General features: G+C 42.1%; 1 protein-coding gene across 4 annotated transcripts in view; it reads left to right on the plus strand.

Annotated features, from left to right (window-relative positions):
- KMT2A (lysine methyltransferase 2A) overlaps positions 1–26,813 on the plus strand; it is a 132,810-nt gene that overhangs the window by 87,026 nt on the left and 18,971 nt on the right. For 3 of the 4 annotated variants that reach the window (XM_069948485.1, XM_069948489.1, XM_069948486.1), the window contains exons 17-27: positions 200–310; positions 5,781–5,854; positions 6,355–6,542; positions 12,179–12,279; positions 12,992–13,129; positions 14,042–14,200; positions 15,523–15,640; positions 18,313–18,391; positions 20,127–20,293; positions 20,413–20,589; positions 22,536–26,496. In XM_069948485.1, coding sequence (XP_069804586.1) covers positions 200–310; positions 5,781–5,854; positions 6,355–6,542; positions 12,179–12,279; positions 12,992–13,129; positions 14,042–14,200; positions 15,523–15,640; positions 18,313–18,391; positions 20,127–20,293; positions 20,413–20,589; positions 22,536–26,496 — 5,273 coding nt within the window. The remainder of the gene's footprint in view (positions 1–199; positions 311–5,780; positions 5,855–6,354; positions 6,543–12,178; positions 12,280–12,991; positions 13,130–14,041; positions 14,201–15,522; positions 15,641–18,312; positions 18,392–20,126; positions 20,294–20,412; positions 20,590–22,535; positions 26,497–26,813) is intronic. The other variant, XM_069948487.1, reaches the window with a different exon arrangement.

Consider the following 26,813-nt stretch of genomic DNA (forward strand, 5'->3'; position numbering starts at 1 on the left):
TCTCTAGTGGGCAGTAAAGGTGGCCATATATACTAGATAAAAGCAGGTTGCGCGTTTATTTATTTTTTAAAGAGTTTGTCAGAGTTGGTTGGCTAGAACAATCGCTCCCCATTCAATTTTAGCTGACAGACGATAATTGTCAACTTTTATCTGTGTATATTAATATCCCCCTAAGTAATTAATATTTTATTATTTGTAGTTGGAGATGAGCGATGACATTGTGCGGATCATCCAGGCAGCTATAAACGCAGATGGAGGGCAACCAGAGCTCAAGAAGGCAAACAGCATGGTAAAATCCTTCTTCACAAAGGTGAGAAAATGCTTCTATCCCCACATACCTCTACATATTGGACACAGGTCGTATTTTACACACACACCTATGGCGTGTAGCGTTGTCTCTTTTACCGATGGCTGGATAAAGACCACAAATGTGTATGATAATCACTACATTGAAACATCTGTTTGGGATAGCAAAAGTAGGTTACGCAACATAAACCAAATAAAAATTTTTTTTCGAGAAGCGGCAATTCGGCTCACTACTCAGCTTAAGAGGTTGCAGATATAGTTTGCCTGTTCCAATATACAGAATGGTAATGTAGAGGTATCTTATCTGATTCATTGGGAGCATTAAGTTAATGTATAGTTCATATGAGGTTATAGATCTGATATTTCATCTCTGATACTGGTTTGGAACTTGTATGTCACAAGTGGAGACTTCAAATGTACCTTTGTATCTAGACTGTGTGATGGATATGAGTTTTCTACACTGTATATCACCACTTGATATGTATGGTCCAGAAATGGAACTTGATATGTGTTACTGTAATGTTAAAAAAAAAAAAAAAAAAAGGGGCAGCATAAACTAGTTCGAGAAGCCGATTACAACAGTGTGATTTTTACATTGTGTAATGCACCTTTTATGCTGATATCTTTGCAGATATTAACGACACTAAATGTAGTAAGTAGTCTTGTGTCTTGCCCAGTAGTCCATGATATTAACCCCTTCGCATCAGTAACATGTATATATACGTTCCTATTGCACATACCCCGTGCAGTAGAAATGTATATATACGTTCCTGACTTCAGGGGGCTTTGTGATGAGAGCGGGATCGCTGCAGAGATAGCGATCCCGCTCTCATCTGAGTCCAGCACCGGAGGTAATGAGAATCAGCTGCGATCCCACAGCCGCCCCTCATTAACCCCTTAGTGCCGATGCTGGCGCTGCATTTCATCTTCCCCCACTGTGAATCCACGGTGGGGGGAGATGAAATAAGTAAAATCAGACCCAAGATCAGCCCCCCTAGTGCCCCAGTAACTAACCCCCCCCCTCCCCGCAGCAGCCATCAGATCCAAGATGGCCGCCGCCATCACTGTGAACAGACATAGTCTGTTCACAGTGATCAAAAAGTAAAAATGAATGAAAGCCCCATGCTCTCTGCTACCGGAGGTAGCGGAGAGCATGGGGCAGTGATCGGGGACCCCCCTGTGGGGTCCCTGTACAAGCGATCAGCGGTATATACTATATACCGCTGATCGCTTGGACCATGTGCTGCCGGCAATTTTTATCCCCTGTCACCATAAATGATTGGTGACGGGATAAAAAGTGATACTGTGCCCCCCCCCCCCCCAAGTCATCCCCCACCCCCCCAGTCACCCCCCCCTTCCCCATATACTCACCGGATCCAGGGAGGTCCGTCCTGGCTGGTTCTGAAGTGCGCATGCGCGTCAGAACCAGCCATCTCTGAAAATTTTAAGTGACAGAGACCAATTTGATCTCTGTCACTGAACTATGATTACTGTGATAGAAAATATCACAGTAATCATAGTAATACAGTGAAAATGAATGTATAATGTACAAAAAGTGACAAACACACACTTTTTATTATAGTAATAATTGCAGTTTACTCCCAAATTACCCCTAACCGCCCCAGGTTGCCCGTAATCATGACAGATTGCCGGTAACCACCTCCAGATTACCTATAAGCACTTCAGTCTATCCGTAACAATCCTAGATTGTCTGTAACCCCCCCAGGTTGCCCGTAATCATGCCAGATTACATGTAACCCCCCCAGATTGCACGCAACCGCCGCACGTCGCCTCTGACCGCCCCACGTCGCCAATGACCCCCTCCAGATTGCCCGTAACCACCCCAGATTACCCATAACCACCCCATGTTGACCGTATCCACCCCACATTACCCATAACCACCCCAGACTGTCCGTAACCACCCCACATTACCTGTAATCTCTTTTTTTATTTTTTTGTTTTAGTAACTGCGCTATTCTAATAACTATTACTAGCTGCTGTTTTGCTCCAGCAAATTGGCACTCCTTCCCTTTTGAGCCCCACTGTGTGTCCATACAGTGGTTTATGCCCACATATGGGGTACCATTGTACTCAGGAGAACCTGCGTTACAGATTTTGGGGTACATTTTTTTTTCTCCTGTTCCTTGTGAAATTTAGAAATTTCAAACTAAACCAACATATTATTGGAAACATTCGAGTTTTTCATTTTTACTGGCCAATTTTGAATACTTTCCTCTAATAACTGTGGGGTCAAAATGCTCATCCTACCCCAAGATGAATTCTTTGAGGGGTGTACTGTCCAAAATGGGGTGACTTTTGGGGGGGTTCTATTCTGTAGACATTACAGGGGCGCTGCAAACGCACCTGGCGCTCAGAAACTTCTTCAGAAAAATCTGCACGGAAAATGCTAATTGGCGCTCCTTCCCTTCTGAGCCCGGCTGTGTGCCCATACAGTGGTTTATGCCCACATATGGGGTATCGTTCTACTCAGGAGAACCTGTGTTACAGATTTTGGGGTGAATTTTCTCTCCTGTTCCTCGTGAAATTGAGAAATTTCAAACTAAAGGAACATATTATTGGAAAAATTCGAGTTTTTCATTTGAATACTTTCCTCTAATACCTGTGGGGTCAAAATGCTCACCACACCCCAAAATGAATTCTTTGAGGGGTGCACTTTCCAAAATGGGGTGACTTATGGCGAGATTTTACTCCGCTTACAGTACAGGGGCTCTGCAAACGCACCTGGCGCCCAGAAACTTCTTCAGCAAAATCTGCATTGAAAAAGCTAATTGGCGCTCCTTTCCTTCTGAGCCTTCTGTGTCCATGCAGTGGTTTATGCCCACATATGAGGTACCTTTTTACTCAGGAGAACCTGCGTTACAAATTTTGGGGTACTTTTTTTTTTTTTCTCTTGTTCCTCGTGAAATCGAGAAATTTCAAACTAATTGAACATATTGGAAAAATTCGAGTTTTTCATTTTTACTGTCTAATTTTGAATACTTTCCTCTAACACCTGTGGGGTCAAAATGCTCATCCTACCCAAAGATGAATTCTTTGAGGGGTGCACTCTACAAAATGACTTATGGGGGTTTTTCTCTCTGCTGACACTACAGGGGCGTTGCAAACGCACCTGGCGCTCGGAAACTTCTTCAGCAAAATCTGCAATGGAAAAGCTAATTGGCGCTCCCTTCTTTCTGAGCCCTGCTGTGTGTCCATACTGTGGTTTACGGCCACATATGGGGTACTGTAGTACTCAAGAGAAACTGCGTTACACATTTTGGGGTGCTTTTTTTTCCTCATGTTCCTTTTGAAAATGAGAAACTTTAATTTCTCATTTTTTTTACGGCTTAATGGTGAATACTTTCCTCCAGCCCCTTTAGGGTTAAAATGCTCTTTATACCCCTAGATTAATTACGGTGTGTAGTTTCCAAAATGGGGTCACTTATGGGGGTTTCCAGTATACAAGCCTTCTAAATCAACTTAAAAAAAGAACTGGTCCCTAAAAAAATCAGTTTTGGAAACTTTCACAAAAATGTCGTAATTTGCTGATAAGTTTCTAAATCCTGTAACACCCTAAAAAAGTAAAATATGTTTATGAAATGAAGCCAGAATAAAGAGGACATATCGGTAATGTGACTTAGTAACTTATTTATGTGATACGACTTTTTTTTTTTTAGAAGCAGAGAATTTCAAAGTTAATAAAATGCTAATTTTTTTTTTGAATTTTTCATGATATTTTGATGTTTTAAAAAAAAAAACACACAAAGCAGTGACCAAATTTTGCCACTAATATAAAGTGCCATATGTGACGAAAAAAACAATCTCAGAATCGCTAGCATACGTTAAAGCATCACTGAGCTATAAGCGCATAAAGTGAGACAGGTCAGATATTGAAAAATGAGCCTGGTCATTAACCCCTTAGCGTCCCATGACGTACCTGGTACGTGATGGTGCCGCGGTGCCCGGTGGGACCCCGCTCTAAACGGCACCGATCCCCGCTGCAATCTGCAGCCGGGCAGTGCCTCTATTAGCCGGCGAGGGTCCCGTTGCCGCGACGGCTAATTAAGCACTTCAATGCAGCTGTCAAACCTGACAGCTGCATTGAAGTGCTTTGTACTGCACGTCCCTGGTGTCTAGTGGGACGGATCTGTTCTTCGAGATCCGTTCTTCTGGCCGGCCCGGGTCTCAGCGTCGGAATGACGCTGATCCCGACTCGGCAACAGATTGCTATGGCCTGCAGCAGGCCATAGCAATCTATGACCGATCTGATGGATCTTTGCTGTGTATATACACAGCATTGATCTCTATGAGAGATCAGTGCTATGTATATATAAGCCCCCCAGGGGGGCTTCTAGTTTATGTAAAAAAAAAAAAGTAAAAATATGTTTTTATTAATAAAAAATCCCCTCCCCTAATAAGTTTTCCCATTTCCTTTTCCCATTTTATAAATATAAATAAATAAATAAACATATTTGGTATTGCCGCGCACGTAATCGCCCGAAATATTAATTAATAACATTCCTAATCTCGCATGGTAAACGGCGTCAGTGCAAAAAAATTCCAAAGTGCAAAATTGCGCATTTTTGGTCGCATCAAATCCAGAAAAAATGTAATAAAAAGCGATCAAAAAGTCGTATTTGCGCAATCAAGGTACCAATAGAAAGATTGCATCATGGCGCAAAAAATGACACCTGACACAGCCCCATAGACCAAAGGATAAAAGCGCTATAAGCCTGGGAATGGAGCGATTTAAAGGAACATATATTTGTTAACAATGGTTTGAATTTTTTACAGGCCATCACATAATATAAAAGTTATACATGTTACATATCATTGTAATCGTAACAACTTGAGGAACATGCATAACAAGTCAGTTTTACCATAGGGCGAACGACGTAAATGCAAAACTCCCCGAAATCAAAACAAATTAGTGTTGTTTTTTTTTTCAATTTGACAGCGCAAATGATTTTTTTTCCGGTTTCGCAACATATTTTATGGAAAAATAATGCCTGTCATTACAAAGTACAACTGGTTTCGCAAAAAATAAGCGCTCATATAAGTCTCTAGGTGAAAAAATGCAAGCGCTATGGACTTTTAAACATAAAATGGAAAAAGCAAAAGCGCAAAAACGAAAATTGGCTTTGACCTTAAGGGGTTAAGGGGCAAATAGGCTTGGTCTTGAAGGGGTTAAAGAGGTCCTGTTACCCTCCAACCCATCCACCAACCCCTGATTGACTGCTTGCAACTAAACCACTATTATACAATGGAATATGTACAGCCATTCATTGATTTTATGGGGGCCCTTTAGATCTCGCCCACCACATGTCCTGTTCACCTTTTAGAAACAGATTCCATGGTGTTATTTATGACAATGAATGTCCTTATCCTGTGCTCAGTTGGAAGCTTGTGGCTGCTGATTTTTATAGATTCCTTGTCGGCTACCCAGTTGAACTTAAGTTTTTCTTTCTTCTTAGCAAATGGAGCGTGTTTTTCCATGGTTCAGTGTAAAGAAGTCCAGATTTTGGGAACCAAATAAGGTTGCTAGCAAGTAAGTGTACTTGTTTTTATTCATAAAATATTAAGAATGTGGTACAATTTTTTTTTCCTTAATGGTGCGTTCACACCTACAGGATCTGCAGCAGATTTTCTGCAGCAGATTTTATTTAAATAACTGAACACAACATCAAATCTGCTGCAGATCCTGTAGGTGTGAACGCACCCTAAATGTTGCAAACACAGTCCTGTAATAAAGTAACAAAATCTAACGTTCTGTACTGTGTGTGAGCGCTTTGTACACCATTATCTATAACAGAACAAATAGGTCTCACTTACTAAAAAAAATAGTTTTCCAAATTGTTTAGGTAAAATTTCATGGATTGGCTCATCTTTCAATTGATATATAGATAATTACATACAATATAATGACAACATGCAAATACCAAGGGATACTTTGTATTTACTTTACTTACTGTATTTACTTACTATTAGTAATCTTAAAGTGCTTTATCATGGTTATGATAATAATGCTTTGTCATTCTTTTCCCTCAGTAGCAGCATGTTACCAAATGCCGTACTGCCACCATCCTTGGACCACAACTATGCCCAATGGCAAGAGAGAGAAAATAGCCTGGCGGTCCAGCCACCTCTAATGAAGAAAATTATTCCTGCTCCCAAGCCTAAATCTCTCGGTGATCCGGAGTCCCCACCACCCACACAGTCAATGCCACCAGTAACAGGTTTGTAGGCTGTATGCTATTTCATAGTAAAATATAAAAGCTATGGTTTGAGAGACTTATATGGCCACTGTTTAAAGTGACACTGTCACCTCCTTTGTGCATTCTGACATCTCTACACAGGTGTAATGGTTAAATTTAGCGTTTTTTTATACCTTATTTCATATCAGACGTCATGGTGCTTGTTCAAGTAAAAAGTGTCCTTTTGTCAACTGCAGATTGTATTAAGTGGGTGTGGCCTCGCGGCATTAGCGCTATTTAGCCCCGCCCACAATGGCACATGTGGCCCGCCCCCTTGACACCCATTGAATGGTCGCCCTCAAGGGGGTGGGGTCTAGACCTTTCAGCCAGCCTGTTCCAATAGCCAGCGAGGGACGTTGTGGGCGGGGCTAAGTGGTGCTATTGCCGTGAGGCCCCGCCCACTTAACACAATCTGCAGCTGATAAAAGATGACTTTTTACTTGAACAAGCACCATGACGTATGATATAAAATAAGGTATGAAAACCGCTAAATTTATCCTTTACACCTGTGTAGAGATGTCAGAATGCAAAAAGGAGATGACAGTGTCACTTTAAAACAAGATTCCTTTATTTAATGTCATCTGTCATCATTTAATTTACCAAAATGACTCCTTACCCCTTAAAAACAGTTTTGGCCACTCTGTGTCACACTTCCATGCTGTCTGCTGTTCACTGCCTGTTAGGTGAAATCTGTGTTAAGTAACAGACAGCGAGACAGGACATAGTGTGAGTGGGGCCTAGGTTGTGTCATGTGCCGTAGAGAGAGATCCTGGGCTGTGTGCTTGCAAGCTGAGGCTTTCTCCATTCACTGTCTGCACTGCACTGTCCATGAAGTTAGATCAGGGTTTCCCCCTTGAACTAAAAGCAGTTGCAGATCAGTGCTCAATGTAACCTTCTCTTTGCTTTGCTGTTTTATTTTCTGATCACATAGCACTGTGCAAAGCCAGTGCATCAGTGACCTCTTCTTTAGCAGAGCATTACTCTGTTCAGTACTCGGCCTAGCATACTGCAGGTGAAAGTGCTATGCTGTTATTGGCTGCACAAGTGCAAGAACGCAAGAAGTTGTGTGAGTTTTAATGGCAATCAGGTTAGCAGGCTCTGTCCCCCTGTAATGTAAAGAATGAGAAATAGCTGTGCACTGTGTAAGAGGGCTCAGCAATAACACTGTGAGCAATAAAGTATTTCCACCACTTTAAAAACCTAAGTAAACATAACCATGTAGGTTTTAAAAAAAATTCTTGAAATGACAGATGCGCTTTAAAGATGTTACCCTTAAGACGAAAGTCTCATGGCACGTTTTGTTAATGGGAGCTATGGGAATATTATATTTTGAGACAGTTCAGTCATATGACAGGAAGCAATAATCAGTCTGAATGTTTCTCTTTTGTGTGTGAGTTCTAATGTTTAGTAAACTTTTGTTTTAATATTCCTTGTGAATTGTATTGGTGGACACTATGGGTATAGGCACTTGCCACTAGTAGATGACAGTAGGTATAAAAAAAAAAGTGTTGGCTCTGCATATACAGGCTATATACCTCTCTCATTCCAACACTGGCCTGTACAGTGTTAGCTTAGTGTGCACAAGAGGTGGACTCTACCTGCTTTGCACTACCCCTGCATATGGACCACAGCTCCTGAAGGTACCTAGTGGACCTTCTAGGGGCCACAATGTCTACCATACTATCCCTCCAGGCTATATACATTTTTTCTGATCCCTAAGCTAAATCCCTGACAGCAAGGCTTAATGTCCTATTCTGAGGAGAAATCCTCTACACAAGCCGAGATCTAAACCTACACTACACTCCCCACCCCCGATATACAGATGCCCATTATGGAGCTTATAGCTACACCATGCACACGTCAGCTCTGCTACATCATCAGCTAGTATGGAATACATATTTGGATGATTTGATGCAAAATCAGTGTAAAAAATAGTCCTGTGTTTACCGTGCAATAGTAATGACAACAGTGGGCAGGAAACAAAGCTAAGGGGGCGAGTATGCAAATGGACCTATGAGGGTGTCTGTGTCATTAAATAAGGGCAGCATAAACTAGTGAAAGAAATGCTAAACAGAACATTGTATTATTAACATAATTCTGTTTAGCTGTTCACCTAATATGCAGGAGAATAGGATTTGTGTCGCACCACTCCCTCTACCCTTCAGCTGCTGATTACTGCCAATCAGCAGCTGGTGGGCAGAGTTTGCTGGTGCTCATAAATTTACAGCACTACTGAGCACACTCACGTAATGGAGAGGACTACTTACTGTCCTTTTTATTTAGGAGGCTATCTCCAATTCATCTGCACAGAGCAATGTAAGTGATACATAATTCTTTTTAGCTTCTCTGTCACAAGTTTATGCTACCCTAAATAGGGCAGCTTAAACCTACTGACAGTGTCTCTTAAATCATCTCTCCAGATTCCAGAGATACCTCCTTGAGTCCGGTGGAATAGAGTGCAACGATCAGCCGACATCGTTCATGTCGGCTGATCGTTGCAGTCGCTTGTTTTTCAACATGTTGAAAAACAAGCGACTGATATAGCAGCGATCTGCTGCCGTCGCTCCGTTGAATAGGAGCATCGGCAGCAGAGGCTGCTATATGATATGGGCTGCCCGGACGATCAGCGATCCCACGGGCAGCCCCCCCGCAGCTCCCCGCCTCCCCCTCCCGCACTCACCCGCTCGCTGCAGCCACGTTGAATAGCGGCGGCAGCGAGCGGGGAACGAGGAGCAAACGAGCGCTGAGAGCACTCGTTTGCTCCTCTAAACGACCTGTGGAATAGGGGCATTAGGAGTCTAATGTGAGCAACTGTTTTAATGGGCGTTGGTGTATATTTTGTTCCAATAACTTTGTGACTGATTCATTAAAATGTGGCATTGACATAGTGAATGTATCTAAGTTAAAAGTCGCAAATTTGCGCAAGCATATTCACCTGGTACTGACCTGTAGGTAGGTAGGCCTGCACCAGTTTGTGTGACTGTTTAAAAAGTTGCAAATGATAAATTGGGCGCTAATCCCAGATTATGGAAACTTTTGAATACTCAAAACAGGCAGATTTAAAAAAAAAAAAATTATATCTAAACAATGTTCACCCATTGAATACTGGTTCATTAATAGAACTTAGACCAAAAATGGGTGAAAAATCCAATTATTCACCAAAAAAATAGGCAGAAAGCCCTTGATAAATTTCCCCATAGTGCTTGAAAAGAGTGCCCCTTTAACAGTGACATCCAGAGCGCCCCTTTAAGAAAAACGTAACCCTATAATGACCCATGACGTTTATTTTCGTCATGGATCCATTAAGTGTGTATTGGAAGGGCTCTTTTTAAGGGCAACTTTATCATCCCTGTCACATGGCATACTGGGGATAGCACTAAAATCTAGCAGGATCTGGAGCTTTATTTACATGGGATATGAACAGAAGCCCTTGTGATCTGGTCACCTTATTGTACTCTTGTGATTATCTGACTCACTAAGGCTCTGTTCACACCTGTGTCCAGGTTTTCAATGAGAGTAGTGCAGGATCCAGCCACACATGGACACCACCTGCACCTGGTAAACCCCAATGACATAAATGGGGGCTGTTGGGTTGCACATTTTATTTCTGTGTAAATGGAATGTGACACCAATGTGAACATAGCCTCAGTGTGTGTGTCAATGGGAGTGTCCGTCTTATAGCAGTACCTGATAATAAAGAATTGTAATGCAGTGCATACACTACAATATGGCGCAGTGTGTGAGGTACACCAACCAGTCACTTTCCAGTATAAAAACTGATGACACCTCTGAGGGGAAATATTTTCCTCAGTCACATCTTGCACCTACAGGGGTTGTCACCCAGCTTTCCTAGTCTGCACGGCACCTACAGCTGTAGTGTGTACATGGCTTTATACCTGTAAATCCATGTCCTGTCGTGTGTACATAGTATGTACACACTACATGACGTGTATATACAGGTATACAGCTATGTACACACTACATGACATGTATATACAGGTATACAGCTATGTACACACTACATGACGTGTATATACATGTATACAGCTATGTACACACTACATGACGTGTATATACAGGTATACAGCTATGTACACAATATATGACATTTACATGTAGGTATGCAGCAATGTACACACTGCAGGACGAGTACATATAGGTATACAGCCACTACAGGACGTGTACATGTAGGTATACAGCTATGTCCACAATACAGGACATGCAAATAGAAGTATACAGTTGTGTACTACATAGCTATATACCTCTATATACACGTCCTGTAGTGGCTTTATAACTGTGTATACATGTTCTGTAGTGTGTACATAGCTGTATAGCTGTATATACACATCCTGTAGTGTGCACATAGCTGTATTTTATATACACGTCCAGGTCTCTGCTAAGACCCCCTAATAATGACTGTAAACTAAATGGCCCAGCTTTGTGTTTCTGCTCAGTGAGTTGTTTTTTTTTACTTTATTGAAACAAAATATCGTCAGTTTGGCACGGCCAAGTGGGTGTGGCTTGCAAAAAAAGGTGTGTCATAATTATCGTTCAATTATCGTTACTGCAGCTTCATGTACGATTAACCGCAATATTTATTTAGGCCAATATCACCCAGTCCTCCAATCAGCCACAATAAGGTCTCCAGTTGTGAAGGCCTATTGATCTAAGGGAGGGCTCCTGGCCCAATCTGGGCAGTCTGCCATCAGGTCACAGCTATCTGCAAGTTTGTGACTTCAGCCTCTGTGCATACATTCTCTGTTAGGCTAGGTTCACACTGCGTTTTCAGCATCCGTTTAACGGATCCGTTTTTTTTTAACGTCCAGAAAAATAGGGTCAGCAACGTTTTTTGGTCCGTTTTGGTCCGTCAAAAAAAACGGATCCGTTTTTTTTATAATGGAAGTCAATGGAAAAACGGATGCACACAAATGAATCCGTTTTTTGCAATCCGTTTTTCATGCGTTTTTTGCAAAAAAACGGATGCGTTAAACGGATGCTGAAAACGCAGTGTGAACCTAGCCTTACCAGGTCCACATCTTGGTTTCCTTGTGCCTGGGCCACAAGGTTCTGCAGATTGCATGGTAGTTCTCCTTTTCCTTTTTTTCCTTGCCCTTAGGGACTGTTTGGGACATCCCGCGCTGCTTTGTACCCCTATTCAATTCACAAGAAAACTGGATTTTTAGTATTCACTGTAAAATATTTTTTTTAATTTGATTCAGTGGGGCGACACAGGTTCCACCCTTGGTTCCTTGCTCTGATCCAATGTTAATTTTTCCTCTGGGATGAAGTTATATTTTATTTGTGCTTTGCAAGCATTCTTCTACTCCTTTTTTGCACAATACTTTACTCTTTTCCTAGGTTTAGGCTTTAGGTATAGCCTGCCTAGGCAGTGCCATTATTTTTTCATCTTCCTAGTTGTACTTCCAAAGTGTCAATACCCGTGGTGCTGAGTCCCCCAATTAGTCAAACAAGAAAGAGATTTTATAGTTAGTACTAAAAAGTGTTTTTTTTTTCCTTAAGATATCTCCCATTCTCACTTTTCTATAAAAATAATTAATGATTATGGTCTGACTTCCCATATGACAGTTTTTAAATTAAAATAAATTTCTTAATAACAGATCATAGCAGGGAAGAGAATGCAGATCTGCTGCCTCCGCCTGGTGTGGAGGATAATCGTCAGTGTGCCCTTTGTCTGAAGTATGGCGATGACAACACCAATGTAAGTATTTAAGATGCCAGGCAATAAAGGCAGTTTATTATCTGTGTGTACATTGCATGTTCCTTTTTCTGGTAGTCAAACATTGAGGTAGCAGAACAGAGTGTGGCAATTGTGATTTGCCAGAAACCAGGAGCCTTGTGTACCTGGCTATGCCTCCTAGTTTCCGGCAATGCCGATCCTGCAGTCGTAGATCAGACCCTTCACCCATTGTGTAAATAAACTGCTGGCTAGCCATCGTGCCAAAGCCAGCAGTTAACTACAGGTGGGAATAACATGCAGTCTTTGACAAATTGGCCTCACATGCTGCTTTCCGTATTTTAAAGCTACAGAATTTGGGGGGGGGGGGGGGGGGGTCTGTTGCTACGAATGTCAGACTAGGATCGCTGAAAACCAGGTGACAGCAGCGTTTAGGTTTTCCCAGCAGTTCATGTAGTGACAGGTCCTTGTTACGATGTGATTATTATTTTTGATCCGCTGCAGAGCTTTTTAAATGTAATATGTAAAACATTAGCTTATCTGTACCAATGTAATTTTAATTTCCTACTTTGTTTAGTGTATGTATGTATGTATGTATGTTGGTGCGTATATGTGTGTGTGTGTGTATATATTATATATATATATATATATATATATATATATATATATATATATATATATATATATATATATATATATATATATAATTTAGTTTCAACTCCTTACTTCGTTACAGGATGCTGGACGTCTTCTGTACATTGGTCAAGATGAGTGGACACACATTAACTGTGCTTTGTGGTCAGCAGAGGTGTTTGAGGAGGATGATGGTTCACTTAAAAATGTGCATATGGCAGTGATCAGAGGGAAGCAATTGGTAAGGTTACAAATAGAAAAGATGGGAGCACAATATGTTTATAGATTGTACCTCCTAGAAAAGAACCTATTTATCAGCACAACTGATTTAAAGCGTAACGGTCATGGTTTTTTTATTGCAGAAATCAGTAGTATAAGCGATTTTAAGAAACACTGTAATAGGTTTCATCAGCCAAAAAAGCCTCCTTCTGTACTCAAGAAGCAATCTCCCAGCCTCCCCCCCTGACTTCTTATCTGTGCATTATCAGGCAAACACGTCTTCATTACAGAGAAGCCAGTGAAGACGGGCTCTGCTCTCTCCATTGTAAGCCTATGAAGGGGGGGCTGAGGAAGATGAGGGAGCAGGAAGAGGTGACAGGAAGGTCAGCTGTTTGTAGACTGTCTGGGCACCTAAAACGCTAAATTCAGGGGTCAGAAAGGTCAGTGCTTATCTATGAACTTACTGAGAGAAGATTGCAGGGTGTTGTGCTGTGCAGAAATCCTCCGTGCTCAGTCACTCCTCTCAGCCCCTCCCCTCTCCATAGCCACATAATGGAGGCAGAAATCCTGCTTCATCTGATGTGAGGGGGGAGGCTGGGAGATTGCTTTTTCAGTCTAGAAGGAAACTCTTATAGTACATAAAACCTATTACAGAGTTTCTTAAAATCGCTTGTACTGTTGATATTTAATGTTTTCAGAAAAATGACCCTGAAATGACAGTTACGCTTTAACTGACAGATTTTTAAGCCAAAGCCAGGAATGGATTTCAAAAGAGGACAAATCTCGATCTTTCTTCAGTGACCTGTTGTCTGTTCCTGGCTTCGGCTTCAAACATCTGTCAGATAAATCTCTCTGTGTAAAGGCACCCTAAGACATGTTAACCTTGCAGTTCATTTATGGTGTCATCATATTTGTATTCTGTTTCTCTTTTCAGAGGTGCGAGCATTGCCAAAAGTTAGGGGCTACCGTTGGTTGCTGCCTGACTTCATGCACAAGTAATTACCACTTCATGTGCTCAAGGATTAAGAACTGTGTGTTTCTAGAGGATAAGAAAGTTTACTGCCAGAAACACAGAGACCTGATCAAGGGGGAAGTGAGTATGTTCTTGTGTTAACCAGACAGTCGCTGGGCTACAAAACAATTTGAGAGAATTTTCTACTCACTTGAGATGCCATAACTGTCAAGAAAAAAAGAATAGAGTGACAGATGTTGCAATCAAACTCAGTTTGTCATGGCAGTGCAGCTTCAGATGGTAGGGCAATTAACACAGTAACAGCTTTTCCATGCATAGTTGTGCTTCTTGGACCTCTGAAACAGCTATGCAATATGTGAATCAATCTTAAGGCTATTATCAGGCAACTATAATACATGCCCTTGTAGTATTGCTTCAATACTCAGACATAATTTTGATGATAAAGGGTTACTTCCACCGTGACTTGTTGTTCCTTATCCTATGATATAACAAGCTGTTCACTGGGGGTCCCCCTGGCTGTGGAGGCAGAGCAGGTATGCTGAGCACAACATTCATTGCAAAGCAATTGTGCTTTCGTTTTCTGGATCAATGGGAGTCCAGGTGGTCGGTACTCCCAACGATCAGCTTATACCCTATACAGTAAATAGGGAATAACAAGCCCAGGTTGGGGTGGGGGAGCTTTGAAATACAGAAGTACAAATAAAACTCCTTCCCTATTAAAAGTTTAGATCACGCTCCTTTTCCCAATTTTCAAATAAAAAAAAACACACACACAACACACACACACAATGTGTTTGATATAGTCATGTGCATAATTGTGTAAATTATTACAATAAACCTTTTATTGAATCCCGTACAGTGATTGGTGTGAACAAAAAAAGTATACCAAATGCCACAATTGGATATTTTGGTCATATCTATCAGATAAAGGGGAATAAAAAGCAAATATAATGTCCCATCCACCCTGGTACTGTTAAAAAGCTAAAGATCATAGTGAAGAAAATAGGCCCTCATACATCATAGACAAAAAAAAAACCTCAACAAGGTTATAGAAGCCAGAATATAGCGATTCAAAACCATGTTTTTTTTTCCTAAGGAGGTTCAATTTTTGTAAGTTTTTAACAAATAGTATTTAAATTGCCTATTGCTGTAATCGTACTGACCTACAGATTAAATATAACATATCATTTTTTTTTTTGTAAAATGAACAAAGTGAACAAGTGTTTTATGATATAATGAAGTCCTTAAAAAAGGCTTATTGGTCCCGGAAAAAAAAAAGTTATTTTTTTGAATGTGAGGAGTTACAGATTTAAAGTTTTAACTATACAAGGCCTTTCAGAAATTCACAGAAATTATTGTGACTTTTTACATTCAATGTACAATCACCACTAGCCCATTGTGTTCTTTCCCTAAATACAAACTCTCTCTGCTTTTCTTTACAGGTTGTAGCTGATAACAATTTTGAGGTTTTGAGAAGAGTTGTTGTGGACTTTGAAGGGATTAATTTGCGCAGGAAGTTTTTGAATGGTCTGGAATCAGAAAATATTCATATGATGATAGGTGAGACTTAAGACTGAAGTTATAGGAGAAGTTAAAAAAATGTAGAGAGAGAATTTTCAGATTTTATTTATGAAGAATTGGTATGTAAATGCACTATTTTAAGGAGAAATATTGCTGCATTTAATACTGAGCCTTTTTCAAACATTTGTATTATACCCTCTTCATGTACCTCATGGTAACTGATTTCTTACCAGGGTTTTTTTTTTTTTGTTTTTTGTATGTTCATTTTTCTGACAGTCAAACATTGATGTAGCCCACTCTGACATGCACTTCCTCCTGTCCCCCACCCTCTGCGTCGGGGATCATGTGTGCTCCCTCTCATCCATGGGCTGGGTTAGTGATTATAACGAAAGCGACTGAGGACATCAGCTGCTGATTACTGTTCTGCAAGCCTTTGATTCCTCAATTCCCCCCCCCCCAGCTATGGGCTCCTTCGTGACAAATGACAGCTCGGGCCCCTCAGCAGCCGCACAATCTTTCCCCTGCACGTTCTCTCTGAAGGCTCTGTATAGGTCTCCCTTTATTCTCTCGGGTTTTCTCCCTTGAAGTTTTTTTCCTGCATCACCTAGCTTTCCCAGATGCTGAAATTTACCCAGCCTTCCTAGACGAACACTAGCTGCTCAACCTCGGATGCAAACTTCCCTGGGAGACTCCTCAAAACTTGTTGCCAGAGAAGAGGAGTGGGCAGGACTGAAAGAAACAACTTTTTTTCTATGCATCATCCTGAAAGCGACTCTGTACCTACAATCTGTGCGTTTAATCCAAGATCTGTCCTGGGGTCCATTCGACAGGTGATGCAATTATTGTCCTAAAATACAACTTTTAAACTTGCAGCCCTGTGCCAAACTGGCGTGGCCTAGAGTGTCTGTGCATTAGGCTGGCACAACCTCTCTGTCCCTCCTCCCCGCTCTCTTCATCATTAGGAATGCTCCAGGCAGATTGTCTCCTATTCATCAGCTGTGAGAACATTGCACATGGGCTGGTTCGTTAAGGCACCTGTGCAGCGTTCACTGCACAGGAATTGGAAAAATCCTGCAAGTGGCATTCCTAATGATGAGGAGGGACGGAGGGGTGGTGCAAAGTTAGGGCACAAATACTCTAGGCCACCCCAGTTTGGCACAGGGCTGCAAGTTTAAAAGTAGTTTTTTAGGACTATAACTGCATCACCTGTTGAACGGACCCCAGGACAGATCTTGGATTAAAAGCAGCTATCTGAAGATACAAGCGGTTTGGGGTGGGCAGGTGTGGGTTCAGAGTCACTTGATCATTGGCTAGAGGGTGGTAACCCCCTAACCAGTGTTAGGGGTGAAGCATATTGTTTCTTTCTGTCCTGTCCTCCCTGTTCCCCTTCTCTGGCAACAGGTTTCATGGAATCCCTCAGGGAGGTAAGCAGCCAAGTTTTGAGCACCTAGTGTTCGCCTAGGAAAGCTGGGTAATTTCAGGTTATTCCGGCCTAGCAACCGGTCAGATTCCACCTTTCATTTTTCTAAGAATTTGTGAGAAATCAAAAGTGAATCTGATTGGTTGCTAGGGGCAACTAAGACAACTCTAGTTTACACCAGTTTGATTAATCTCTCCCGAGTTTGGTTTAATCCTGGACTTGAAGTTCCTAAATCAGCATGTCAGAATTTCACATTTCCTGATGGGGTCCTAGCATTCAGTGATCATGTCCATGGAGTAAGACACATTTCTTTACTCTGTGAACATTCAGAATGCCTACCTCCACATCCCCATCTTTCCCCCACACCAGTGCTTTCTCAGCCTATTTTCAGTTTGTGGTTCTTCCCTGTCGCTTCCAAACTAGCGGACCAACCTTCAGGGCCTCCTCAATGTGTTGAAATGGGCAATGCCACCTTGATGACGTATGTAAACCATTAAGGGGAAACCTGGAGCAAGTCTCCCCACCCCTCCCCAAAAAGACACCTGGGAAAAGAGGATTCGATTTTCTTTACAGTAAAATTCCTCTTGTAGTCTTTATTGGGGGGAAGCAGCACCCATCCTTTCCTCCTTGTTTTTAGATTGATGGTGGGCATGCAGGATTTTTTTTTTTTTTTTAGTTTTTCGATTGGAACGTTCCTTGGTTGAACTTGCTGGACATGTGTCTTTTTTCAACCGTATAAACTATGTAATTAGTTGTGTGCCATTGGGTAGGTGTAATCTGCTAAAAGGCTGATTTCCTTATTCCATTCTTAAGGGACTTTTACACTGGCTATTGGCCAAAAAATAATAATTGGCCCGTGTAAAAGTGACATTAATCAGCCGAAGTGAGACAAAACGCCCAGTCCTCAGCTGATCATCTGTTTAGAGCACTCTTTAAAATTTATCGTCATCCCCGATAAAGGGAAACCAGCAGCACGGATATACATATATCCAGGCTTTCAATTTACAAATCACACAGTAGTACATTCTTACCATTGCTGCTGTGATCTGGCATCCTGTTCTCTTGCTTTTCCTATTTCCGGCCTTCTAGTGGCAGCAGCCTGTGCTTACAATACCTGTGTCCTCGAGTGAAAGCTATGAAAGAGATTTTACGGTATGGGCTGGGTTCACACTACATTTTTGCAATTCGTTCTTTCCATATTCACATAGTGTGAACCCAGCCTATAAAAAAACCCTCTTTTTATACTTTTGAATTTAGACTTAAACAGGTAACTTTTTTTTCCATTATACAGGTTCAATGACTATCGATTGTCTTGGCATCCTCAGTGACTTATCAGACTGTGAAGAGAGGCTTTTTCCTATCGGATATCAGTATGTATAGTTTTTAGTGTCTAAACCGCCAATTCCCCCCCTCTCTACAATATATATATTGTTGACTAGTTTAAAGGGCACCTTCGTCCATTCCCGAATTCTTTTTAAGTAAATCCATGAAATAACTATCCTGGGGCATATTTTCTTTCAACTCTGTTTAGTGCTGTTCCTCTGCTGTTCTTAATATAAATGTATGATTAACCAACAGGGTGTTACCAGTGGGGTTGTGACCTTATATTGTCTGACAGTGCCACCTTTGATTGGGTGCAATCAAATTGTTTTTTTGTTTTTGTTTTTCTTGTGCATACAGCGTACATTAACATGTACCATATCGCAATTGTTTTCATGGTTCAAGTTTCTCACAGTAAAATCCATTTGATTCTGATTAGCATTAAAGTCTATGGCACTCAATTCTTGCAGCAGAATTTCTTTCCACTGTGAGAATGGAGTCCATAGTGTTGTCAAAGTGACTTATAATGCCGCTGTTAGGTTGCAAATTATAAAGAAGCTCCTCCGTTGCCTACCTGCTTGTGTCTTCGGGTCCCCCGCTCAGTGATGGCTCGCTCAGCCAATCACTGGCTGAGACGGGACTGTGACAACTAAATTCCTGAGCAAGCTGTCACTGAGCGGGAACCTGGAGACGCAAGCAGGAGGGCTCCGGGGAAATGCAAGCAGGTAGTATGGTGTCTTTTATTATTTTTAACAGTAGCAATATTTATTTACTTTTGCAACACTGTGAACTATTCTTGCAGTGATATGAAAATTTGCTGTGAGAATAGAGTGCCATAGACTTTATTACTAATCTGACTTGCTAGTTGCCAAAAACAGTTGTGGATCCAACAGGAAAAAGAAGTACAAGTCCTCTCTTTATATTTTAATTCCATTTGAATCCAATTCAGTTTTTTGCACAACACTGCAGTGACAGTTTTCCAAAAAAGACTTGTGTGAAACCAACTTAATGGCAATCTTCTGTGATGCGGCACATGTGAATTGACCTTAAAGGGGTAGTGTGGCGTTTAATATTTATTCACTAAATAAAACACATTACAAAGTTATACAACTTTGTAATGTGTGTTATTTAAGGTAATGACCCCCTTCCCCGTGTTCCCCCCCACCCCGGCAGTGTGGTGCATTATACTCGCCGACCCCGGCCGCCATCTTGGGTCGGCTACGTAATCTTCGGGTGGCCGGCCGAACCACTCCAGCTGCCCCTCATGCCGGCCCCCCTCTGCCGCGTCATCAGCCGCGATTGGCTGAGCATAACTGTGCTCAGCCAATTGCAGCCAAGCAGCTGAGGACGCGGCAGAGGGGGGCCGGCGTGAGGGGCGGCTGGAGCTGTTCGGCCAGCCTCCATAAAATGACATTTACCCAAGATGGCGGCCGGGGTCAACAGCAAAAGAGTAAGTATAATGCACCACACTTCCGAGGTGGGGGGATCACGGGGAAGGGGGCCATTCACTTAAATAACACACATTACAAAATTGTATAACTACCCCTTTAAGAGTCTTTCTGGCCGGACAACCCCTTTGAGGTCACAACATGTTCATTCATTCATGTATTAAAGTGTAGTCTTTAATTTGTATTATTACTACAATCTTTTTATCTCCTTGTGATCAACTTATGCCATTGTCTTGAAAATAAATGTCTAAAGGAAAAAAATCTTGTTTTATGTTTAAAACGGTTTCAGTAATTGAGTTGTCTTAGTTACAGCTGTATTCCCACCTTCTCTGCATAGATGTTCTCGCGTGTACTGGAGTACAACAGATGCCCGGAAACGTTGTGTCTATACATGTAAAATTTTGGAGTGTAGACCCCCTCCTGCTGAATTTGATATCAACAGCACTATGCATCATGAAGAAAACCTCACTATAGCTCACAGTCCACCACGTGGTGAAATAAATGGTAAGGTCCAGGGAGGGTATAGTGACAAAAAAGATTCAGTCATTTCTTTAGAATAAAGGTGCTGAAGAGAAGCACTGCCACTAAGTAAGTTTTGTTTTTTTTTTTTTTTCTTTCTTTAGAGCCTATCACACCGACAGTAAAACTTGTAGATACTGTTGGTCTCCCTTCTCCTGAACCTGTTTCTTCAGCTTCCAGCTCCTGGGCTGCTCCCCGACCATCTGCTGTGGGTAGGGCACGCGCACACAAATACTCCTTTAATCAGCGTTTTCCTGGACCTCGTCCACTTCCATCAGCAGGTATTTCAGCATATGAGAGATGATGGTTAGGGCATGAATGGTAAAAACTCTCGGTCTCAAAAGAGGACCTACATAGTTATAATATTTTATGATTTTCTCTTCTAATTCTTTTTTATTTTTTATAATTACAAATACGGAGAGAGGTAAATAATGAAAACCAATATAATTTACAGAAATATTTAAAAGTGTTGAATATTCTTTACAGTAACATACTGTGCTAAAATAAATTGGCCCTTGCCACTTCACTATTTGAACTCCCTGGCTTGTTTACTGCTTGCATCTGTGGGTCACATAGACCCATGGATCATGCAGCTACTGCTGGACTGCACGTCACAGTTGGGGCCGGGCCCATACCCATACCCTGCTCTGTCCTCGCCCACAGTATGTACTGTTCTTTGCTCACCTCTCTGCTCTGCCGGGCAGACTCCTTGTCTGCTTAGGACCAATTACACTGGTCAACAGCCAAAAAGGTTCCCTGCACTTACTACAGCATGGTGTGTTTAGGTCTCTGTAAAGTTGGTGACATCACGTCACATAAACTGATGACTCCTGCTGCTCCAGTCTGTCCCACTGCTGCAGCAGGTGTCTGCAGTTTGTGATCTCCCTTAATAAGTGTCTATTAGTAATTTTCATAACTTTTGTTGGGCAATAACATATCTTAAAATTATTTTGCCCAGACTTCCCCTTTAAGTTTAGCGGGTGTTTTGGAGGTGACAGAGTCCCTTCAAATCTTGGAACTTGGCTTTAGTAGGGAGTATTTGCAAAAGTGTGTGCCATTCAGAGGAATCAGGGTTAGCTATGGGTTGGTCAGTTTTCTGCTAATGAAAGTATAGAAGGTGTAGAATCAAAATCATCCTCTTGCGCTGCTTGCCACTTAGCTGATTGCAATGATGAAGTAGAAGCCGCCCCCTCCCCCCCCCCCCTTTTTTTTTTTTAAATAAAGGGGAAGGCCCCTTGTGCTGCACTCCGGTTCCCAGTTGATGAAGAGTGGGGAAAAAGTGTGGTCTGCGTCGCCGGCTCAGGACTGACCTACTCCTCTTCTGTCAGTTTTGGGCGGCCACACCAGACTAATCAGCATGCAGTCACTGCCGCCAAAAGCTAAGGTAACTATGGGTATGGCCACACCAGCTGGGTTCCTAGCATGGGATTATCCATAGTTACCTGAACTTCTGGGGACAGGAGCGACTGCATACTGGTCAGGTGAGAAAACACAAGTACCCTTTAAGAGTAACACATTTTTGACCTTTTTTTTTTTTTTTTTTTTTTTTTTTTTTTTTTATAAACTTTAACACGCCTCAGGATTATGTTTGGGTCAGTGTGTGTCTTCCACATGACCCAGAAATATAAAAGTAAAGTAGTTACTGCTATTGTCTACTAAAACATTAAGCGGTTATCTGGGATAGGAAAAACATAGCTGCTTTCTTCTAGAAACAGTGCCACTCTTGTCCTCAGTTTGTGTGTGGTTTTGCAGCTCAGTGCCAGTGAAGTAAATGGAGCTGAGTTGGGATACCACACACAACCAGAGGAGGACAGGTTTGGTGTTGTTTTGGAAGCAATCAGCTATGTTTTTCTAATACTGGATAACCCTTTGACCATACTGTAATGCCCCATGCGCATGTCTGCCATGATTGTTTTTGTGATCAGGAAATACTTGAGCTGTCCAGAATTCTGGATGCACCCATAGGGCTGGAATTCTTACAAAATCAGGATACTATCTATAATTTCCTTACCCATTTCCCAACACGGTTACCCTTCTGTGTCTAATAGAACCCTATGAGTTCGGAAAATTGTCCGGATTTCTTATGAGGGGGAAAAAAAACAATTGGACTTGTTCATGGGGCCTATGAACAGAGCACAGGTGCAGACAATAAAGAATTTTTTTTATTGACTTGCATTTTCTCTGAAAGACTTCTGTTTCAGCTAATACTCTCCATTTTTACTTTTAGGTATTCCAGTTACTCATGAAATTGTGACTGTTGGAGATCCTGTCCTCTCCTCTGTTCTTCGTAGCATTGGTTCTCGCAGGCATAGTGCCTCTTCCATATCTCCGCAGCCTCTAAAGCCACGTGTGGTAACTCCTTCCCATACAGAGACTGCTAGACTTATGGTATTAGAACCAGACACAGCAGCACTGTCAGATCATAGATCTACAAACATGGACTCTTCAACTTCCAATTCACTGAATGAGAATAGCTGCCTTTCCAGCAATATGCACAGAATTCCAGGCACAAAAGCAGATAAACCATTAGAAACCAGACGAGCTAGCTCACTTAAAATGGTATCAAAAATCCCCAAAACTGATAAAATAAAAACTTTAATTCCAAAGTCTTCTGAGTTATCGACTAATCCAGCTAGCACTAAGGTACCCACTCAGCCACAGGGCATCTCTTCCCCGGATCCTAGCACAAGCAGAGCTGGCTCTGTAAAAGACAATTCTTTAGGAATTCATGGCTCAAAATCTACCACCTCTCATCAGCAGCAAAGGGCAATAAAGAGAGAAAATGATCCCAGTGTGGATACTTTTCAGGCTGAGAAAACTCTATTCTCAGAGGAGATCCAAGAGACCCATTTACCTTTGGGGAATCACAGTGTTACAGTAACCAAAGAAAGACGGCCAAAGTCAAAGAATCCCCTATTAGACATTTCTAAGGATAAACATTCCAATAAATCTACAACTGACAGTGAACATGTATCATCAGATTGCCGAAGCCAAGTAGACACCAATGGAAATCATTTACCTTTGAATACTGGAAGTTATAAGACTCGGAACAAAATTGTTGATAAGTCTGCAACCAGCCCTGAAAGTCCACAAATGGGAACTTCAACAGTGAGCTCTTGTAAAGCAATAAAGCCAAAGATGGCAACTGAAATTAGAAGCGACAGGAAGCAGGACCAGCAGACAATGCCACCTCATGAGCTGAGTGATATAACAAAATCACAAGATAGTTGTGAAGATAATGATGATAGCGCTGCCAACCACAGAAGCCCAAACACAGACTCCGAGCCACAAGCTGGCAATGCTTATCCTGCTCAGGACTCCAATGTACTTCTTCAAGATGGTAGCAAAACTCAGGAAGATGGCTCATACAAAAGACGTTATCCAAGGAGAAGTGCCAGAGCACGTTCTAACATGTTCTTTGGACTAACACCTCTATATGGTGTACGTTCCTATGGGGAAGAAGACCTTCCCTTTTGCAGTAGCACTCCAGGAAAGAAACGTGGAAAAAGATCAGCTGAGGGTCAAGTAGATGGTGCAGATGACCTAAGTTCATCTGAAGAAGATGATGTCTGTTACTATAACTTTTCGAGAACTGTGGTGTCTGCTGCAGGGGATGGAAGACTAGGTGTTCGCAATTTGTTCAGAGAAGATGACCGGAATTTTCATAGAATCCCTCAACTTGATGGAGTAGATGATGGCACGGAAAGTGATGCAAGCATCACTACCACCTCTGGGAAATCTGGACACACAGGAAAGAGAAGTAGTAAGCAGAACGGAGCAGAAAAGTTGGCTGTGACAGATGAACAGCTGGAAAAATCTCACACTGGTAAAAGCAGCAAAGGATTAGATGCCAAATTGGAAAGCTGTCATCCTGTGAAGCAGGACTCTCTAGAGACTCAGCTCAGCTTAGACACTCCACGACGAAGCCATGGTGGAGCTGATAAAACCCTGCTGGATACCTTTAACACGGAGTTGCTAAAGTCTGACTCTGACAATAACAACAGTGATGATTGTGGGAACATCCTTCCTATTGATATTATGGACTTTGTATTGAAAAATACACCAGCCATGCAGACATTAGGAGAAAGCCCTGAGTCCTCTTCATCTGAGCTGCTCACATTAGGGGATGGCCTGGGGCTGGATACTAACCGTGGTAAAGATATGGGTTTGTTTGAGGTTTTCTCTCAGCAGCTTCCATCATCTGAACCAGTCGACGGTACTGTTTCTTCTACTATGTCTGCAGAAGAGCAGTTTGAACTTCCACTTGAGCTACCCTCTGATCTTTCCGTCTTAACCACTCGCAGCCCATCTCTTCCAAGTCAGAATCATAGTAGACTTCAGATTCCAGACTCCCAATTGTCTACACCCAATGACCGTTCCCTTTTGTCTTTACCAACCCCTGACAATGGTGAAAAAAGAGTAAGAGTTACAGAAAAGCCTGTGGCATCCAGTGAGGGAGATTCAGACCTGTTGTCTCAAAGTGTGGATAGAACACCTGAAGGACACATGACACCTGATAGATTTATTGCAGGGCACATGGACTCTGAGCACATTTCCAGCCCTCCTTGTGGACAGGAAGACCATGCGGCAGGTCTGACGCAAAATAGTAGTACACCAAATTTACAAATGCCAGTGTCCCCCAGTGTGCCAATTCAAAACCAAAAATATATTCCAAGCGCCTCAGAAACTCCTGGTCCCTCACAAATGCAGAGCCCTGCCATACAGAGTCCACCCCCACACCTCAAGTCTACAACTGAAAAGGTTGTTGTGGTCAATCAGAATATGCAGCCTCTTTATGTTTTGCAAACATTGCCCAATGGAGTCACTCAAAAAATACAGCTAACGCAATCTGTACCTCCTGGCTCAAGTTGTATGGATGGAGATGTGCCAGTTCTCAGTTCAATGGGAGCAGGACTTACATTAACCACCACACTCAATCCTACTCTAACTTCACCTTTTCCATCTGCTAGCAAGGGGCTTTTACCACTGTCGCACCACCCACACATTCAACCTTTTCCAACAACTCCCCAGGCTGCTTTCCTGCCAGGCCTCACTAACCAACCTTCCGGTCTTCTTATTGGGGTACAGCCAACAGCTGAACCACAGCTCTTAGTCTCAGATTCAGGACAAAGGTCAGATCTGAGTAATGCAGCTAATCCTCAGACTTCTGGTATGGGTAAAAAGAGGCCGATCTCACGCCTTCACACCAAGAAAAACAAGAAATTGGCACCTTCTGTCGCACCTTTAAGGCATCCTCCTGAAGTTGTATCAAATATGACACTAATAAACTTCACTGCTCCACAGCTTGCTGGAAGTTTACCAAACCACCCAAACTTAATAGACTTGGGCAGCCTAGGAAATGCTGCCCCCCACCGCAGCATTCCAAATATCATCAAACGTTCCAAATCTGGGGTCATGTACTTTGACCAGACTCCCTTACTGCCGCAGAATTTAGGAACATCCAACTCTGTGGGTACTGCTACAAGTGTTATTGGCTTGGATCATGGACATCTTACCAGTCAGGTGCCAGCAATTGCTACTGGTTCTTCCGTCCTAAATGTTGTGTCCATGCAGACAACAGCTACAACTCCAGCTGTAAGTGGTCATGTCACTTTAGCTAGCCCAGGCATTTTAGGACCTTCAGAACTTGGTTCTATTGGCAACTTTCTAATAAAGACAAGCCCACAGGGATTGGGCATTCAAGATAATCATGTGGCACTCCCTTCTGGATCTGGGATTTTCTCTCCGAGTCCAACTGCAGCTACATTAGCAACCACTTCTAGCATATGTGTTTTGCCCACCTCTCAGTCTGTTGGCATGACTCTTGCTCAGAAAGTGAACGACCAGGACTGTCCCTTCTCCATTCCTCATCAATTGAATAGAATGCTGAGCAACAGGCCTCCAATCTTACCAGACATTAGTAGTTCAGACTCCAGATCACCATCTCACCAGCTACCATCTGAGTCTGAGGGGAAAAAAAATAATTCCACAGCTACTTCCTCAACCTCTGGTCCACAGAGAGTAAGTTACTCAGCAGGCCAGAGAACAAAAGGCAAAACAAAGCGTCAAACTAGCTCCACAGAAAAGTCAACCAGGAAAAAACACAAGTCATCACACTCCAGCCAGGGACCAACTGCTGCACGAGAGCAAGACAAAGACAACAAGCCGCCTGGTACCGCTCTAGTAGGGTAAGTTTGTATTCTGTTGCTTCCCTTTTTTCAGAATTTCTATATTTGTTTTTAGGGTTGCTAAGTCTGTACATTACATTTTACTTGGTTAGTTTTTTTTTTTGTTTTTTTTTTTAACTGCCCAACTTTTTTTATATTCTGGGTAATAGGCCCACCGCCAGAGATGCAGAATCTTAACTCCCCTCTCCGAATTCAGAACATATGAATGTTTGGCTGAACTTAATTTCGCTGAATTTATTGCATTATTTATGAAAGCTAGTTGTCTAGAGCACATTGACAGTAAGGTGTCTAATGACTGTAAAATTTAACAGTATAAT

This window comes from Dendropsophus ebraccatus, chromosome 12, assembly GCF_027789765.1.
Source record: "Dendropsophus ebraccatus isolate aDenEbr1 chromosome 12, aDenEbr1.pat, whole genome shotgun sequence".
Lineage (NCBI taxonomy): Eukaryota > Metazoa > Chordata > Amphibia > Anura > Hylidae > Dendropsophus > Dendropsophus ebraccatus.